This window comes from Amphiprion ocellaris, chromosome 10 (assembly GCF_022539595.1).
Source record: "Amphiprion ocellaris isolate individual 3 ecotype Okinawa chromosome 10, ASM2253959v1, whole genome shotgun sequence".
Classification (NCBI taxonomy): domain Eukaryota; kingdom Metazoa; phylum Chordata; class Actinopteri; family Pomacentridae; genus Amphiprion; species Amphiprion ocellaris.
This window is the reverse complement of record NC_072775.1, coordinates 26850044-26870592: the sequence shown is the minus strand read 5'-3', so window position 1 is coordinate 26870592 and position 20549 is coordinate 26850044. Positions and strand designations below refer to the sequence as shown.

General features: G+C 39.5%; 1 protein-coding gene across 2 annotated transcripts; it reads right to left on the bottom strand.

Annotated features, from left to right (window-relative positions):
* Positions 1–372: 372 nt before the first annotated feature.
* On the bottom strand, positions 373–19156 carry exoc3 (exocyst complex component 3). 2 transcript variants are annotated; one of them, XM_023273093.2, is made up of 16 exons: positions 19039–19156; positions 18097–18300; positions 16518–16737; positions 14753–14925; positions 14004–14216; positions 13212–13390; positions 12909–13025; positions 10976–11093; positions 10745–10870; positions 10050–10150; positions 9416–9526; positions 7611–7752; positions 6743–6865; positions 6364–6525; positions 4867–4988; positions 373–760 (listed from the first exon to the last, which is right to left on the bottom strand). In XM_023273093.2, the coding sequence occupies exons 2-16, from the start codon at positions 18238–18240 to the stop codon at positions 565–567; spliced, it is 2247 nt and encodes a 748-aa protein (XP_023128861.1). In that variant the 5' UTR covers positions 18241–18300; positions 19039–19156; the 3' UTR covers positions 373–564. The 2 variants fall into 2 exon arrangements, with proteins under 2 accessions (XP_023128861.1, XP_054870669.1); XM_055014694.1 differs by lacking the exon at positions 19039–19156 and adding an exon at positions 18899–18917.
* Positions 19157–20549: the final 1393 nt, after the last annotated feature.

Below are 20549 nucleotides of genomic sequence, written 5' to 3'. Positions count from 1 at the left end.
GATGTGATACATTATGTAAAGACTGCTTTGATGTTAATTTTATGTGCTAATGTTTGGAGGACTAAATAGGAAGTGCAGAATTTTTGTTTCTTGGAAACTGAATCTCAAAATTAAATCAATCAAATTACTGAAAACTGAACAATATCGCTAGAGCAAGACTATGGGACACAACTATTCTCTTTCAATGAATTTTCAGTTAACTAAAATCTTGAATCAAACACAGCAGCATAAACCTAAGTTTTCTATCTTTTTGATCTGTTTTTGTTCTGTGTACACCTTTGAGATCACTCACACACATACACACAGTGTGTAAACTTAAAGTACGCTGAGGATGTTGTGATGTTTTAACCTGAAAATTAAGCATTTTTCAACCATTTTTACCACTTCAGTTTTATTGTTTTGTAGAAGAAAACATTAAGATAGTAGGCAAAAAGTTGGCAACAGAAAACACAGCAGGCTGCATTAAACAATGAAAAATAAACAGACTATCTGATAAAACAACTTTTGTTATGTTATTGTGACAGAAGGTGCTGAAGCTAGAAACAATGTCATTGATGACTGGCTTTACTTGAGCAGCTTTGCAGTTGCCATGGAGGTCATAGTAGTCATGGTGATGGTGGGCACAGTGATGTCTTTAAAGATGGGCTGTGCGACACTAGAGTAGGATACTTTGTTCTCGGTGAGAGTGCCGATAATCATCTGCCGCATTTCCCTGCTGGCATCACCACGTACGGCAAGCAAAGCCTGAATGTGTTCCTCCCTATGAAGAGCAGGACAGACAAAAAACACTTAGCCACACATAGGAAATTACGTATACAACAGTTATACAGAAAATCAAAGACACTTTCCGTGGAGGTGTAGTTATTAGAATTAATTTTAAAAAACATGGTTTTAGTTTTGAGAAACTTGGAAAATAATACAATGATGGATTAAAGCATGGCACAAAATATCGTTGGGTGCTACTGTTGTCCTCCAGATTCCTCCTGTATGAGTCCCTGCACTTCCTCAGCTTTCCCTTGAGTTCACGCTGCACTGTCTTCAACTCCTCTCTGTCCCCAGTTCTGAAAGCTTTCTTCTTCTTGTTCAGAAGTATCTTCAGGTCACTTGTAATCCAGGGCTTGTTGTTTGGAAGTAGGGTACTGTCCGGGCTGGCAAGGTGTTGTGTTCACAAAATTTGATGTATTCTGTGATGCAGTCAGTCATGGTGATGATGTTCTCCCTATGTGGTTCACAAAGCACATCCCAGTCGGTAGACTCAAAGCTGTCCTGCAGCATGTCCTTCACCTTCCAAGTCCACCTCCTCACAGTCCTTGCGCAAATAGGTTGGTGTTGAACAAGGGGGACATGCTTTGGGGAGCACAAGACAAGGCTATAATATGCTCTGCCCTGCGGGGACAGCGCAATTACACTATGCACCCTTTGCATTAGCATACAGGAGGTCCAGGGTTCTATTGTTTCTTGTGGGGCAGTCAACATACTGGTTACAAGTTGGTAAACCAAAATCAGATGTCGCTGTTCACGATGGGAACTTGAATATCTGTAGCATTTTTTCCACCCTGACTTAAAATCAGGCTATCATATGGACTTCACCGTAGAGTGACACAGGCAACACACATGCATTTCTTTTTCACACTCTAATTTTCATTTCACTTCAAACAACATATAAGTGAAAATATAAACAAATGAAATTGCTGAAAATAAATAAACAGCAGTTCAATTCTCCGGATCAACTCTGAAGCTCGTTTCATGTCAGTCTATTGCTTCTATAGCTCACTTGTGATGGAAAACAAATACATCAGTATGATTATTGACCCACTGGGTTGTTCAATGGCTGACACAAATGCAATCTAAAAATTAAATGTAAAAAAACTTCTCAAAGAAAAAATAATTCACTGATCTGCAGATAGCAAACGCAAGTGTTGATGGTTGAAACTAGAGGACTGTGCCGTTCCATGTTGTGCAGCTGTTGACAAATTTATCTTCACTTAAGCTCATCTAATAACAACAAATCTTTCCATGCAGTGGGTAATTTCAAATTGTGAAATACACTAGCTGCAACAAGCACAAAGCAAATTTGGACTAAGCATATACATAGACATTACACCTGACACGTTACGTTAGGTTCGCTAACTTAGCATACATAAGTATAAGGATAAGGATAAACTTTATTGATCCCACAGAGGGGAAAGTTCACCATTCATCTGTGTCTCCCTCTGCTTCTCTTCCTCTCTTCTGTTCAGTGAGCCACGTTTTCAGTTTCACCTGTGTCTCTTTTGGGAATAATGATATTTCGGATAAATGTAGTCTGCATGTGTGAACTGACTGATTGAAATTATGTCAAAATGGTATTTAATTGGCCTACTGATCAATCAGTTTGTATGAGACACTTTATGAATGCACCTGTTGCCTGCAACTTCACACTAGGTTGAAGTTAGCTTGTTAGTGTGATATATGTTGTAGCTGTAATATATCAGTTGATATTGGGAAAACGGTTACACCGATTCTTTCTTACTTCCACAAAGTAGAACATATGATGTCAACATCCCTCTCATTCACAACTGTTGTATGTTACTAATGAGGCTGTGCTGAATACCCCAGCTAAACTGCTTTGTTTTGAATCGACCTGAACACTTCATTGTAAAACTAGTGCTAATGTGATACCGGTACTAACGGCCAGAGCCAGTCCTTTGTACTGTCACAGGGTGCCGGCACGTCAGGAGAAGACTTAGTTATTTTTTAATTAATGAGGCTCTGACAGGCCAATAAACATACACTGATCAGGCATAACATCAGGCAATAAACAACTGCCTAATATTGTGTTGGTCCCCCTTCTGTTGCCAAAACAGCTCTGACCAGTTGAGGCATGGACTGTAGACCCCCGAAGGTGTGCTGTCGTATCTGGCACCAAGATGGTAGCAGCAGATCCTTTAAGTCCTTTAAGTTATGAGGTGGGGCCTCCATGGATATGGACTTGTTTGTCCAGCACATCCCACCGATGTTCAATTGGCTTGAGAATTTGGAGGCCAAGTCACACCTCAAACTCGTTGCTCTGCTCCTCAAACTATTCCTGAACCATTTTTGCATTGTGGCACCATGCATTATCCTGCTGAAAGAGGCTACAGCAATCAGGGAATACTGTTTCCATGAAAGGGTGTACATGGTCTGCAACAATGCTTAGGTAGGTGGTACGTGTCAAAGGAACATCCACATGGATGGCAGGACCAAAGGTTTCCCAGAAGAGCACTGCCCGAAGCATCACACTGCCTCCGCCGGCTTGCCTTCTTCCCATAGTGCATCCTGGTGCCATGTGATCCCCAGGTAAGCGACGCACACGCATCCACCCACCCATGTAATGTAAAAGAAACTATGATTTATCAGACCAGGAAACCTTCTTCCATTGCTCCGTGGTCCAGTTCTGATGCTCACGTGCCCATTGTTGGTGCTTTTGGCGGTGCAAAGGGCTCAGCATGGGCACCCTTACTGGTCTGCAGTTATGCAGCTCCATACACAACAAACTGTGATGCTCTGTGTATTCTGACACCTTTCTATAAGAACCAGCATTAACTTCTTCAGCAATTTGAGCGACACTAGCTCATCTGTTGAATCGGACCACACGGGCCAGCCTTTGCACCCTACGTTCATCAGTGAGCCTTGACCCTGTTGCCAGTTCACCACTGTTCCTTCCTTGGAACACTTTTGAGAGATACTGACCACTGCAGACCAGGAACACCGCACAAGGGTGAGATGCTCTGACCCAGTCCACTATTCATCACAATTTGGTCCTTGTCAAACTGGCTCAAATCCTAACACGACCATTTTTCTTGCTTCTAACACATCAACTTTGAGGACAAAATGTCTACTTGCTGCCAAATATATCCAATCTACTAACAGGTGCCATAATGAGGAGATAATCAGTTTTTTTCACTTCACCTGTCAGTGGTCACAATTTTATGTCTGTTGCTATTATTTGAGAAACCACCAAGTGACAAATTCAAACAGAAAGGCTTCACCAATAACAATGCCATTCCACATGAGGTCTCAGTTTCTCTTGTTGGTTAAGCATGAGTGCAGCACTTGTCACATGGATAAATGAATGTTAAACTTGAAGAATCTGAATCAACTCAAGGATCTACAGATGCTTCGAAGCTTCAGTTTCAGCTTCCAAGAGGCAGCAACGTAAAACATAACAATGACATACATGCCCATGTCTCTAGTAATGAAAGCTAATGACACAAATTTGATGTGCGAAGGGGCTTTTGCCCTTTGGCCACACTGTCTATTTGTTTGTAGTTAAATGATAAATGGTCTAACACATACAGAGTGCCTTGGAGCTTTGCCAAGGTTCTACAAAGGACTATACAATGTATTTCTCATTCTCACACGTGCACACACACGGCTGCCTGGTAAAGTGCTAGTCAGCCATCAGGAGCAACAGGAGCTTGTTGTCTTGCCCAGGGCACTTTGCCATGTAGAGATGCCAGGAAGGGACATTACCACCTGAACCCCTAATAAGCAAAGTTAGGCTTTATTTCAAAGAGGAGAGCAAGTACATTCACCATGGGAAAATTTCCTGTGTGTTATCCAAGCTGGATGGTACCTGTTCAAAAACAAGCTTTTAAGACCTGAAGTATCTGTCTGGGAAGTTGGGGGTATGGATACAGTAGGAGTTTACACAGTAGGGTAAAGATGGGTGTCCTTGGCACAACATCATCTACTCAACGGTGTATGTGAGCTGGGCATTCAGCAACATAACCACAATTTAGTGAAAACAAGTATATGCACAGCAGAATTCCGCTACACAAGATACATGAATCATATTGATGCCAGGTGAAATGGATGCCAAAGTGTGTGTGTGCCTATGCAGACCTGATATCTGGATATTTGGATACCAGCGTGGTGACTTCCAGGAACAGTAGGGTGGGGTCAGTGAGCTTAAATACTTCAGCGATGGCAGTGATGGCACCACAAAGCCAGTCTGTGTCTTCACCCTAAATGTAACAAACAGAGTTAGGCTTTCCTTTGAATATCACAATAAATGTTACGCCATTTCTATACACCCTGAGCACTGAAAGGCACACTAGAGCACCAGCTGAATTCCCAATCACTGTGTACACTGGATTTGTTCAGTCATAGAGACTCTGTAACCGCAAGGGATCAACTGCTTTGTCAAACTCCCCCCAAGAGTTAATTACTAGTTACAGTTCAGATCATAAATTTGCGCATAAAATAATGGATACTAAAGTGCGCGATTAATATAGATTAAAAATGAATTATAAGGAATCATGATTAATCCACAGCGAGCCTGTGATTAATCTGATGGAAAATTGAAATCGTTTGACAGCACTACTAAAAAGAACTTTGTGGGAAACATAGCCCTTTGAACCCATATTGACAAAAGTTTCAAGTCTCAAAACTGGAAAAATACATGACTCAATCATCATTTTCATATTCTGTGAAAAATCATTTGCAGTCAAAGGCTGTTAGAATTTTTTGGACCCACAAGCATTTTAGCATTGTCTTTACATCTTCACTTGTGATGCATGGGGGGAGTGCAATTGAACACGACTGGAATCAGCATATATATATATATATATATATATATATATATATATATATATATATATATATATATATATATATATATATATATATATATATATATATATATATATATATATATATATATATATATATATACACACACATATATATATATACACATACATATATATATATATATACACATATATATATATGGGGCTGCACAGTGGTGTAGTGGTTAGCACTTTCGCCTTGCAGCTAGAAGATCCCTAGTTCGCGTCCCGGCTTTCCCGGGATCTTTCTGCATGGAGTTTGCATGTTCTCCCTGTGTATGCGTGGGTTTTCTCCGGGTACTCCGGCTTCCTCCCACAGTCCAAAAATATGCTGAGGTTAACTGATCATTCTAAATTGCCCGTAGGTGTGAATGTGAGAGTGATTGTTTGTTTCTGTATGTAGCCCTGCGACAGACTGGCGACCTGTCTAGGGTGTCCCCTGCCTTCGCCCGAGTCAGCTGGGATAGACTCCAGCCCCCCCCCCCCGCGACCCTAATGAGGATTAAGCGGTGTATAGATAATGGATGGATGGACATATATATATATATATATATATATATATATATACACATATACATATACATATACATATATATATATATATATAATATATATATATATATATATATATATATATATACACACACACACACACACACACACACACACACATACATACATACATATATGATTGTAGACTGTATAACACTTGTGGTGGAAGTGAATAATGTTGCAATACAGACAAAACATTGTACAGATATGAACTTACTGCAGCCAGTTTCCTGAAGAGGAACTTGAACTGATCAGCTTCTTTGATCATCCTCTCAGCTCCCTCCCGCCTCTCATCAGCAGTTTTAAAGGTGATCCTCTTTTGCATCACTGCTTTAATGTACTCTACCACCACCCTGCGCAGGGCCTCGCTTGTCATCTCCTGCACATACCACATCGAGCAGGTCAATGCTGTGTCTTGTTCAGAGTTTTATCACAACTGTGGAACTTTGATAGTCCGACACTTAATGTGTGTTAGATTTATCCAAAGTCTGTTGGTTCTATGTTACATCATGACAACCATTTCTATTTAATTTCATGGGAACTTGTGAATTTTTGAAAATACTCTACTTAGAGTCCATCAGTGGCTTTAATCCTACCTGATTGAAGGGTTTCTTGATTTTGTTGAAGTCATTGAAGTAGTCCTCCACTGTCACACAAATGGTGTCCACAGCATGAGAACCAGTCAGCCACTTCCTGGTCAGCAGTTCACTCAGGTGATGCTGGCCAATGCAATGGCACAGATAAAAGCAATTAAATGCACTGGAAGGTTCAGAAATCAGTATATGGCAAAATATTAAATTGTCAGTTTGTTTGTATACACTTTTACATCCAATTTAAATTACAAGCAAATGACACATGCTCTGTCTTTTGACCATTTATGTGTCTGTTAGCTAGTACTTATATGTTGAGCATTAAGTTGCATAAATTAATGTTACATTAATACATTGCACATTTTTGCAGCTTTTAAGAAAATGTGTTTTCACGTGGTAGCAAAAAAGTGCAAGATGCTTATTTTCTTGTTACTGTATAATTTATTCTATGATGTAAATATCAACAAATTTCCTTAAACATATTCTATGGTTGTCACACTGTTGACGGAAGCTCCTGTAAACTAAAAAAAAATATGGCAAAATTTACTAGCACATGTTTTTGATTGCACTGTGGAACACAAATCAAATTAAACTCATTTTTCATTTACAGTGAAATCTCACATCCAAACAGATTACAAAAACCTGTCTTGCTCGATAACTGGTGAAAGTTTATTGTTAAACAGTTTCTTAAACAACATTTCATAGACTGAGTAAACCACACTGCTTGAATAGGCCAAATTATTATGACAGATTTAAGTCCTTAACTATGTGTATAATGATTTGTTTCAAACACAGCTATTTTTAACTACAAATATCACAAATCTCCTTCAAATGTACAGTAAATATAGTTTAGCCTATTAACTGCTCTTTTTACCTCGAGGTCTAGAAAGACTTCATCCAGTAGGAACTGGCAACCCTCTTTTGCCACCTCATTGAGTGTTCTTTCTATGGTAGCATCACTCTCAGTGGGTTCTGAGGACTGAGAGTACTTCCTCTTCAGACTGTTGATAGACTCACTGAGGAACACATGGGATAACTGCCATGAGGATATATAACCCAAAGGGGTTCAAAATTAAATAACAACAAATAGCATTATGAAATAACTTCTCATTCATTCTTTTTTCATACTGACCATCATTTAATTACATTTTATTTCAAAAAGTATGTCTATTTCAGTGACACTTTTCTACACTTCTCATTGACATATGCTCATTCCCATCCATATCTGACACTGCAATTGTAATATGGCCATGCTGTGTATGACTTTTAATCCACATATAACTTTAATTTCACTGGCAGACATCACTTTCCACCACCATTACAAGGTTAAGGCATTTTGACAACTACAATGTTGCTGCCATTCAACCAATGTAAGGCCAATTCTTGATTTTGACCTCTCTGTCCACTGACTTAAGGGGCTTTGAAAAAGGATAGTGGACCAGCACATGACTCTTCTCATACTACAACAGGCACGCGTCAGTCTGCTACATAGAGGGTTGCATTGTCCCTCGTCGAACATGGAAAAACATGCAGTTCTCCCATAGATATTTCTGAAAGACTGGCTGTGCCATTGCTCTTTAACGGTCAGTATATGACAGCTGATTACACACTGTAGCACCATGTCAGTGTGATAACTTCTGAGGTGTGCTGAAGACAGTAGGTGGGCAAAGCATAGGATTTCTGGAGGATTTATAACTTACCACTATGTTTGAGCACCATCTATGGAAAGCATGTACTATTTAAAGCACTTCCAAAGTCTAGCTGCCATTATTTCAGTTTTAACTCTTTTAATTACGGGTCTACTGATTATCGGCCTAACCAATTACCCAGGCCAACATTTGGCTATTTTTCCCCATTATCAGTATTGTTAAATAAATTAAATGCACTACTTCGGCTCTGATTCAGCTTGCACTTTCTCTCTTTGTAGTCACTCTGCTTTGTCCCAGCTACAGCTCTATTTGGTAGATGTCACATGTAACAGCCACTGAAAGCTGCTGTTTACACAGAGGGACAGACAGGAGCATTTGCATAGAAGAGTGGTTTCGGTAAATAAAGTAAGGCACCTCCTCCTGGCTCAACTTTCCGGCTTTACAAAATTGAGACTGTGATGAGACATTTTAGCCAATCACAGGTCTTTTTGTCGTTCAGACAAGATAGTATAGTATAAATGGTAACAAACTCTGCAGTGAGAACAGGATGTGATGGTACATTGGTTGAGGTGGAAGATTAATTTGGCAGAGTGGAGTTCTGGGGTCTGGGTAAAGCCATAAATGAATGTTGATTTTTAGCTTGTCTCAAATTTCTGTCTTTTTTTTAAAAAAAAAAAAATTTTTTTTGCCTTTTCCAGATTTCTGCCTACTACAACTTTAAATATCAAAGAAAAAACTTTGTTAGTAACCTGTGATAGAATCATGGCCAACTGCACAACAACATGTGCAGCTTTCCTGAGAGCTGTGGAAAAGGGGCTGAGACAGTTTTCCTCTCATTTAGACTATCAAGCTGTCATTTATTAGCATGCTGCTGCCTCCAGTTTGAGGGATTTTATTTTGCATTCTACTTGCTGATTTAAAATTGTGGCAGTTGCAACAGTGCCCACTACATTCTACATGTTAAACTTGATATTATGACAGTGTGACCAGACAGTGTAAATACATGTTTCTGTACAAAATTAAATCTTACTTGAATGTTTGGCAGTTGTTAATGATGGCTATCATGTACTGTACATAACACTGAGGCAGCTGTCTGTCTCTAAGGTGCTCCTCTTTGTAGGTCACCACCTCCTCCCTGTACCTACAAATGACAGACACATCTATTAGGGTCACAAACACAACCAATACTAAACAGTAATTTGGGACAACTTGAACATGAGTTGGCCCAGTGCGTTGGACCGAGGACTAGCAAAAACTGGCAGTCCTCAGAGTTATTAAGAGAAAGATACGTTGTAATTTATTCATTTTTTTTTTTCAAGGAACTGTGTGTCAGCATCACAATTTGACCAACAAAATTACTATAGTAGATACTAAGTGCATACAATTTAACCTCAGTGCACTGCTGGAAAATATCTGTTGGCTAGTGCAACATTGGGTTTTTCCACTGTGCCCGGACACAGAAATCAAGATTCAGAATTCATGGCCTGGGTGTGTAGGTAGCACATTATGGTGGACAGTCTGGGGAAACTGCCCAGGTTTCAATAAAATGCCATTATTTATCAGAAATATTCTAAAGAGTGCTATCCATTGAACTCAGGGTGCATATGGTGAAGTGGATTCCATAGATTTAGAAATGTTTATCATATCAAAAAACATAAAAATACCTGATCAGGAAAGTGTTCATTTGCTTCAGGCAAAGCTTCAGAACTTGTTCTTTGAAATCCCCATCAATCTGTGCAGCAACTTGCAGATTCTGCTCAAACATCTTACAAAGGGTTGAAGGAAGATACATCAAGATAAACAAGAGAGAGAATGAGTAAGATGAGCACTGTAATCTTTAGGGTAAAAGCAAATTATGTAAAAAGTAACTAATGGCACAAGTCTGGGATGTGAGGCCCATGCTGGATCTGGACCAAAAACCTGTACAATTTATCACATAGCTGATAATATTTCCCTGGTGAAACAATTAAATAAACTACGTGTAATGTATAACAAAGCAACATTCTAATTCCACAGCCACTTAACCTTTCAGAAAAGTAAATAGTAAATGGTCTACACTTATATAGCGCTTTTCTACCTAAGTGGTACTCAAAGTGCTTTACAATGTTTCACATTAACAAACCAATGGCAACAGAGCTTCCGTGCCATCAGGAGCAACTTAGGGTTTAGTGGCTCAAGGACACTTCAGCAGAGGGGATTAAACCACCAACCTTGTGATCAGTAGACAACCCGCTGAGCTACAGCCGCCCCTTCTCTTTGAACGTTGTTGAATGTCCCTTTTGAATTCGCACTCCAGCCCACTGAAAATCTCTTAATGCTCTATATCTGTTAATGAAGACTGTAGAGGTGTGTATGTTACCTGAAAGACAATGGCAGGCAGTGTGGTCTGGTAAAATCCGTCTTGGTCAGCCTCAGGTTCTGTTTCTTTCTGCCAATCCTTCTTATCTGTTTCTAGAGCCTTCCGTAGCCAACCTGTTATATTAGACTGAAGACAAGGACACTCAAACACAATCTACATCCACACTTAACAAAGACATGAGGTTGTGACACCACAACCATTAGTGTTTCTGATAGTATTCTTCGTGCTTACCGTAAAAGTCTTGACATATTTACTGAGCAGATCCTCCACCACATCCTGTGGCAGCAGAGGTTCCAGCTGATTGATGTCACATTCTGAACAGAGTTCTGGATGGCCCATCATCTCCACACTGGAACATGCACATGTACACATACACAGATACTTGATTACTAGTTTCGCTTAGCCAGCCCACTCTGTGCAACACAAAATGATCTGGCTGCACCTTACCGGCATTCTGCTATAGGGTTGTAGGTAAGGCTAAACGAAGGGTGTGGCTTCGATGTTCACTCACTCAAAATAGCGACTGGAATTGTGGTGGAGACAAGCACTGTGATTAAAATGGATAATCCACTGAAAAAAATACTGCCTGGAGACGGCTGTTTTGGTTACTCATAAACGGTAACACTTACATAGGGAAAGAGGGTAGAATGCTGACTGGGATATAACGCCAATGGCAGGCTTATAACTGCAACCTATATTCGCTGAGTCAGTGTATACGTCAGTTACATCTGCCTGTACCTCATGAATTCTGTTCGCCTGTACAAGCTAAGAGCCAATACACAACTGTGTAAATCAAACTAACAGTGTCTCAATAAGTTTGAATTACTGTGATAAAGCTTAAGTTGTGATGAATACAATGCAAGCTGTCAGTTTAAACAAGTGTAGAAATACTTGTTTGTAATACTGCTGTATTGTTAAGCTACTCTGAAATAATTTCCAAACTAAACATCACATACACTCACTGGCCACTTTATTAGGAACACCTGTTGAATTGCTTGTTAACACAAATAACTAACCAGCCAATCACGTGGCTGCAACTCAATGCATTTACGTGGTCAAGACAACTTGCTGAAGTTCAAACCGAGCATCAGAATGGGGAAGAAAGGGGATCTGAATGACTTTGAATGTGGCATGGTTGTCCATGCCAGATGGGCTGCTCTAAGTATTTCAGAAACTGCTGATCTACTGGTATTTTTACACACAACCATTTCTAGAGTTTACAGAAGATGGTCTGAAAAAGAGTGAACTGCAGTTGTGTGGACCAAAATGCCTTGTTGTTGTGAGAGGTCAGAGGAGAATGGGCAGATTGGTTGGAGATGATAGAACCACTCCTTTACAACTAAGGAATGCAAAATACCATCTCTGACCGCACAACACATTGAACCTTGAAGAAGATGGGCTATAGCAGCAGAAGACCACACCGAGTGCCACTTCTGTCAGCTAAGAACAGGAAGCTGAGGTTACAATTCACACAGGATCACCAAAATTGGACAATAGAAGATAGGAAATATGTTGCCTGGTCTGATGAGCCTCGATTTCAGCTGTGAAATTCAGGTGGTAGGGTTAGAATCTGGCGCAAACAACATGAAAGCATGGATCCATCCTGCCTTGTATCAACGGTTCAGGCTGGTGGTGTAATGGTGTGGGGATATTTTCTTGACACACTTTGGGTCCCTTAGTACCAACTGAGCATTGTTTAAACTCCACAGCCTACCTAAGCATTGTTGCTAACCATGTCTATCAATTTATGACCACAGTGGATAATCTTCTGATGACTACTTCCAGCAGGATAATGCACCATGTTGCAAAGCTCAAATAATCTCAAACTGGTTTCTTGAGCATGACAATGAATTAACTGTACTCCAGTGGCCTCCACAGTCACCAGACATCAACACAATAGAGCACCTTCGGGATGTGGTGGAACAGGAGGTTGGCATCATGGATGTGCAGCCGACAAATCTGGAGCAACTGCGTGATGCCATCATGCCAATATGGACCAAAATCTCTCAGGAATGTTTCCAACTCTTTGTTGAAAGTATGCCACAAAGAATTAAGGCTGTTCTGAAGGCAAAAGCGGTTCAACCTTTTACTAGCAAGGTGTACCTAATAAAATGGCCAGTGAGTGTATATGTACAGAACTTGCCAGTGTCTTTTGTGTGTGTACCTTTTATATGTGTTGAGGACCCAGGTGAGCAGGGACACAATCTCATTAGCCTCCAAGTCCTCAGAAGCCAGTTCTTTGACACGAGTGGACACAGCATTGTGGTACAGACAGAAAAATCTGAAATACCATAAATACATGTAAGCATACGCTTTCCTGAATGAATTACATAATAGTGGACAAATACATAAATAATACTTTGACCTTTTTAAGATTTGCATAAATTTGTAGTGCAAATGAAAATGACCTGATTCTCTTGTGATTTGTGTGTATCAATCCAGACCCATTTCATTTACTATCTGTTACCTGTTGAAAGTGTTGTAGTGTGGAGGAAAGCACTGGACCATGAGGTTCTTGACAACAATGAGGTCATCCAGAACGTATTTCCTTGTTATTTCTAGAAGACGCACCAGCCACATTTTATCAGTCTCTCTTGTTACTGCCTGGGTGCCTTCAATGCGAGTGCTGACTGTACCCTCCAACACCTGGATGGGAAATAAACCAAAGATTTCATGAAAAGCTCAGTGACTTAGGGGCTTATCCAGTCATCCAGAATCAGTCCAAAGTCTCTTATTCCTGACAGTAAACACTGGTTTGATTTAGCCTATGGTTCCATATGATCTTCTTATTTGGGCGCAGATAATTTCAAACTACAGTAATTGTAAAACCAAACATATAACGCTCATTTGGACCTAGGGGAAAGTCTGAAAAGAACTGCTGGAAAAAAAATAAGATTTGAATGAAGAAAAGGAAAGGAAAAAGCAAAGTAAGAAGGTGTGGAAAGTTCAATGGATTAGATGGGTTGAGTAGGTAAGAAGAATCAAAGAGGAAGAACATAATACGTCGATGAAGACCCAATATCAAAGAGGAACAACAGTCAGGTGAATCAGAACCAGAAAACAGATAATAAGAAGAGTCAGATGAAGAAAAACAAGAGTCCTTAAAGTAGGAACTATGCATCTTTTGATCAATAGATAGATTACAAACACCTTTGTAACAACCTCAAAGAGTATGAAGAGATATTTGAATTTCTAAATTTCCAAAATAATATTCATTACAACTTTGAGTATTTCTCTGATCGTCCATCAGTCTTCTGACCTCAAACATCTTGTCCTTCCACCGTTTGGGTCGCCCAGGTGGAATGAACCCTGTCTGTTTTTTTCGGTCAACCATACGCCGATCGATCTTCTCTTCCCGCTCAATGATGCGAACTACTGACACCAGCATGGTTGGGTCACGACGAACTGTTACCATCGACCTCTGCAGTACCATCCATAACTGTTTGGCCAGCTCATCTGATAACCCCTGAACCTGGAGGAAAATAAGAGAGAGAAAACCACTTTGACTCATTCACTCGAGAGACCTTTAGTTCATGACATCAGCAAAAACATATAACATATGAATAGTTATACAACTCATTGTTATACAACAATGCTTTTCGTTTGCATATATAAGGCTGATTGTTTTAAAACTGAATTAACTTTTATTTTCTTTCTTGCAGCAAGAAAGTGCTTTTCATTGTAGTCTACAATACAAGGTCCTCCAACTACAAGGAGAACTCATAACGATTTACTAATAGTGAACTAAACCTTGTTACCAGGACATGTTAACGACAACACATTATGCTAGACAAATTAAACATGGTGGTGTCTGAACTTAGGTTTATGAAAATGGTAATGAACATGCTTAGTTATCATGCATTGTTTTAATGCATGCACGCAGCTTGAGTGTGCTCACTCTGATCCCATATCAGTCTTCAGACTTGAAACATCTCAACCGACGTTGATGTGGGATGTTCAGATCTGTCAGTCTGAAGTTGAAACACACTCTCTATCACTGGAACTTACATTTTCAAAGTAGATGGAGATGAGGTTCATGTCACTGGTGTTCTTGCTGTCCATACGGTACTGCTCATACATGAGATCATCCCGTGAACATTCCAGCTCCATCAGCTTCCTGTGGGCCTGCAACAGCTCTGCCTGCTCAATCAGCTGCTGCGTCTCTGCCACGATCTCAGGTACTGGACATCAAGCAAAGAGACAAAGACACACAAGATTAAGAACAAAAGAAACAAAGGCAAACATTTCAATGGTAACAGTACAGGTGCATCTCCTGTTATCAGAATATGGCAGAAAATATTCTGCTTTGTTTTGTGCCCGACATTGCTCAAAGTGAAAAATATCTATATTCCAGAGTCATTACACATAAATTGAAACATTTCAAGACATTATTAGTTTTTAACTTTAGTGATAACAGCTTACAGCTCATGAAATCCTGTCAAAATCAATCTCAGACTATTAGAATATTGCAAAGAGGGCAACAGATATGTCAGTAAAGATGCTAGACATTCCCACACAATCCGGAGAAGAGCTCCAATCACCTAATTAACTAAAAACACCTGCAAAGAGCTTTTAATTTCTCAGTCTGTTTCAGTATACACAATCAAAAATAAGGGGAAGACAATCACTGATGTTTCGAGGTAATGGGATACAAGTGTCAAATTCCTATTATCAAGCCACTCTGAACACCCAACAACATCAGAAGCATCTTACCTGGGCTAAGAAGAGAAAGAACTGGAGTGCTGCTAAGTAGTTAAAAGTCATCTTTTCAGATGAAAGTAAATTTTGCATTTCTTTTGGAAATCAAGCTCCTAGACTCCAGGACCTAGAGTCTGGAGGAAGAGTGGGGAGCCACAGGATCAAAGCTGCTTGAAGTCCAGTGTGAAGTATCCACAGTCATGACGACTTGAGTGCCATGTCATCTACTGGTGTTGGTCCAATATGTATAATCAAGTCCAAAATCAGCGCAGCCATCTACCAGCGGATTTTAGAGCACTACAGAGCTTTTTAAAGATACAGATTTTGTTTGACCTGGCATCTCCCCACTCGGCCAGAATTCTCAGAAATGGTTCATGGACCATGGCATTACAGTGCTAGATTGGCCAGTCAACTCACCAGATCTGAACCCCATAGAAAATCTGTGGTTTGTTGTCAAAAGGAGTATTGAACGGTCATAAGCTGTAAGCCATTATCATTCATGTTAAAACAATTAAAGGCTTGCAAAATTTCAGTGTATGTGTACCAAGTCTAGAATATATATATATATATATATATATATATATATATATATATATATATATATATATATATATATATATATATATATATATATATATATTCCCTCTGAGCAATGTCTGCTGAAAAATATTGAACATTTTCAACCTTATTCTAACAATATGAGAAGCACCCGTATATTGTCTGTAATGGAAGACATGCATCTTTCAGTAAAGGTTCTTCAGATTTAAGGTTCTTCTGCTTTCAGGGCAGAACTTTTGTCTCTCCCTTCAGGCAGCAACAGTAATTACATCGTGAACACAGTAAAATTTCTTAGGACACTTCACAGGTTGATCCATTGTATGCTCCATCATACACCTAATTGCTGTATTCTACTATGTCTCAGTTTCTCCTGCTGTCAGCCCTGGTAAACCAACACGTCACTACCAGTGTGCCAAAGCATGAATGTCACCACAGAACCAGATTTAAAACTCTAGTATACTATAAAATACAGAGAGATTTACGTTGTGCGCACACTCATAATTTTAACTAAACTTACCAGAAAAAATGTTTTTTAGATTTTCCACAGCAGAGGCCAGCTGACTGTGTTGAACTACAGCATCCTTGACATCTTTTAGGCTCTCTATGGTGTTGATGCTCTGCCTCCAGTCTTTACTCACGTCAATCAGTGAGCCCTGGATGTCTTTAACATCCAGCAGGGCACTGTGCAGCTGGGTCAGTCCAGTGCGGACACCATCCAACTGGGACTGGATGGCTGCCTGAAGAACATCAGCGATTATCAAGAAATGAATAAATGTGAATTACTCAAGTGCTTTGCATGCTTTCTTACTGATTATGATTATGTACATATTAATTAATGTGGCTCCTCATTGGCTTTTGCCACCACGGTTGCTCGTCTATAATCTCAACATCAAATAGTATTATTTTCTTTACAAACAGAAGCAAACTATATAAGGTAAAAATTAAAAAAAAACTAGTAAGATACATTAGTGAAATAAAAAAAGCTAGCTCAATATAAGGCTAGAATAGAACAGTAAAAAAGCAATGCTGGCAATTATACTGTGGTAATAAGTAATATCACATAAAAAAATACAATTATGCACTGAAAAAATGATATGAAAATGAAATACTGCACATTACATTGGCGATGTTGGACATGAAAGTGAAATATTGCACATGGAAATTAAATGTTGCATGTGATTATGGAATATTACAACACAGAGGACTAGCCAGAGAAAATGTATTAAAGCAAAGGTCCGGAACATCATAATGTCTAACTTGAGCAAATATGATACATGCTGATGTAGCCTAGCTATTGTATAAAATGTCTGCATGTAATCAGTAACTGAATGTCAAAAATATATTTGAAAAAAAAAAAACATCAGTATTAATCAAAAACATTTTGACAATATTTATTGTTACTCAAAATTTAATTATACTGATATATAAGAGTGAAGATATGTATAATGTTCTTCTCTCATTAAGTAAAAGAAGGGCTGCATTTAAAAATAAGAGAAAATAAATAAATATAGCTTTTAAAAACTGTATCTTAAAATTAAGTTTTAGTTGTAGCTTTTTCCCCCTTGAATTGTCTCACATCTTGAGCAAATAGTCTCAATCAACTTTACAAGATATAAATCTCAACAAATCGTAACAAATCGTGAGCAGGCAAGTTGGTAAGGCCAAAACATCTGAGTTCAGAAATTTATAAATCAGGATTTTTTTTTAAGCTCATAAGCTGCACTGGATTCCAAGAGTTCAAACCCTGGAAATGTACCACTATCAAGATCTCTGTACTAGTTGTCTGTCAGATGAATAAAACCTGTGTTGGTGGAATGTCCAGGTTTGTAGCATGCTGAGGTGTAGTAAGAGAGTCATGTAGAAACAATGATAAATTAGCTCAAAATTAATACTTTCCAGAATTCTGTTTAACACTGGGATTAGACTAATGGGTCTACCTCTTGTCCTATTAAGGGTAACAAATGCTGCTTGACTTCGACCTTGATGTTTCTAAATTACCTCAACATTTTGTTGACAAGACAGTAGTTGCAGGATTTAACGATAAGTGAATGAATAACGAGGGTGTAACTTTACTGTACTGTCTGCAAACACATTACCTTCAGCCTGGCTTCCACAGAGGCCTTTTTACGAGCCTCTCTTCTTCTGTACTGCTCCACTTTATCCAGTTGGTCTGATCTCTGTAGCATCCCTGCCACACGCTGCACCGCAGTGGCAACTGCCTCCCGACTCGTCTCCTCCATAGCGCTGCTCACACGTTCAAGGTACCAGTCTCGTCTGAAGGCTATGCAAACAATAATAGGCTACAAAAGAAAAATAGACACTCACAGGTGTCATTCTTTGACACAAACAATAACAGGGTGTGTACGAAACATGCTCATCCAGTCGACTATAAGATTCCGTATTTTTGTGAGCCAAAACAACAGCAAGGGAACCAGGGCGTCACAGAATACACAGCAGCCAGCTTCACCAATGAACGTCACGGCAACTGAAAACAAGGGCATCTCTCAATTGGCGCACACAGCACTGAGGTTGCATCAATGTCAGTGTATACTAGTTTATGATTAAAATAACGAGGCTGTCTAATTCCTGTGAGCAAATATCCGCAGGACTCTCATATCTTCACGGTAAGTATTGGACACTGTTCACTTATCGGACATTGTTACATGGCTTCAGTAGCTCTAATGTAGCACCGTAACGCCAGCACAATGAAATAAAGGCTAGCGAGTTAGAGGTTACTTACATTAGCTTAGTGTTTATTTAACGAGCAGACTGGCCACTGTCATATTTGAAGTGTCCAACAAAAGCTAACAAACTATGTGACGCAATAACAATCTTGCAGCTCAATATATTTTATAGCATAAGTTTAGCTAACAACAGACGGTAGAAGGCTCACACTACCTCAGCGCCTGTGGAACAATTCAGTTCAAACTTGCTATCAAAACCCAGGAATTATTCATCTCTCAGGCACTTAAAAAACAAAAGAGGAGATACAAACATAATAAACAGAAGATTAATATTTCAATTCCAAACGGACTTACATTACTGTGGTTCCACTTCCTCTTCCTCCTTCTTCTTCTTCTTCTTCCTCTACCGTAATTTCTTCTTCTTGGTTCATTGACTGTTGGTAAACCAGCCGTAAAGGCGCATTACTGCCGTCTACTGTACTGGAGCGTGGGACAGAAGACTGACAAAAGAAAGATGGAAAAATAAAGAACAAAAAACAAACAAACAAAAAAAAACATACCAGATTCTCGCAGTGAGTTGTTTTCTTCAAGTGCTTCATCAGGTCACTGTTTCTTATGATGACGCTCCCAACAAACTGCCCACAATGAACTTAATTTAGTTTTCTTTGGGGATGATTTCAGTTCTGTCCTTTCCAATTCATAGCCCCTACATTCAAACTGCACATGCTGAACTTAGGATGACCACAGTGTGCACATATCAGTTGGTTGCTTGTTAATTTTCTGAAGTGTCTGATTTAGTCTGAGATGTGTCATGACTCCTTCTTTTCCATCCATGCCCTGCCTCCTTCCCACAATTTGTGAATATGATACAGATGTATTTCTGTGTTGTTTATGTCCCAGTATTCTTGCCATACTTTTTGCATTTGTCTTTTAATAATTGTCCTGCCCTGCAAGATGGTCTTAGTTGGGTGGGAACTACTATGCCCTTGTAGATTTACCCAGTATGCTGACATGAGCTTCTGTCTCCTAATTTGGCATTTCCCCAACTTAAATTTGCGTAACAGCAAATGGAGATGTTTTAAAAGCTCCACTGCAGATTCATAGGTCTTGTGCCTGCCCCACATCCAGTTTTTTGATGTGGGTCGCTGCTGCGGATGAGTAGGCTAGTGAAACCCTCCTAAGGGCTTTGTATACAGTATGTTCAGCAATACAACTCTAGTAGCTCCCCAGTTTCTGACAGGCATCTTTCCAAGCATTTGTTTCATTGTCTCAATATGCTGCCTCAACATAATTTTTTTGTTAAATAGCATTTCTACATAATGTCATGCCCTCCACCTCCAACTTGGCATAATGGCAGCCTTCCCTTTCTCCCTCTTTCCTTTTTCCCTCATGTGGGCATGAGTGGATGTGTGGTTTGCATGCAGGCGTAGATGATTGGATAAATAACTGACTGACCACACCTGCGGCGGGAAGTGGTCCACCTGCAAACCATCTGAGCTTCATCATAAAAGCCATGCTCAGACCACTGCATGATGCTGCACTGTTGAGCTACAGTCAGGGAAAAAATATTAGGCCATCCTTGTTTTCTACAATTTCTTGTTCATTTTAATGCCTGGTACAACTAAAGGTACATTTGTTTAGACAAATATAATGATAACAACAAAAATAGCTCAAAAGAGTTTAATTCAGAGCTGATATGCAGCCATTTTCCATGGTTTTCCTGATAACCAAAATCACTTAAGTTCTTACATCAATAACTATGGCACTGTACTGCCAAAAACACTGTTTTTAGGCATTGCATGTTTTCTTCTCTGTCTGTTTTAGTCACATGATACACAGAGGAGTTAGTACTTAATTGTATAACC

Coding starts and splice junctions, on each gene's coding strand:
- exoc3 (XM_023273093.2), bottom strand. CDS start 18,240: ATGGAGGAGACGAGTCGGGAGGCAGTTGCCACTGCGGTGCAGCGTGTG. Junction 7,753..9,415: donor AACAACTGCCAAACATTCAA/GTAAGATTTAAT, acceptor TGTGTTCCTCAG/TGAGTCTATCAACAGTCTGA. Junction 6,526..6,742: donor TCAAGAAACCCTTCAATCAG/GTAGGATTAAAG, acceptor TGGTATGTGCAG/GAGATGACAAGCGAGGCCCT.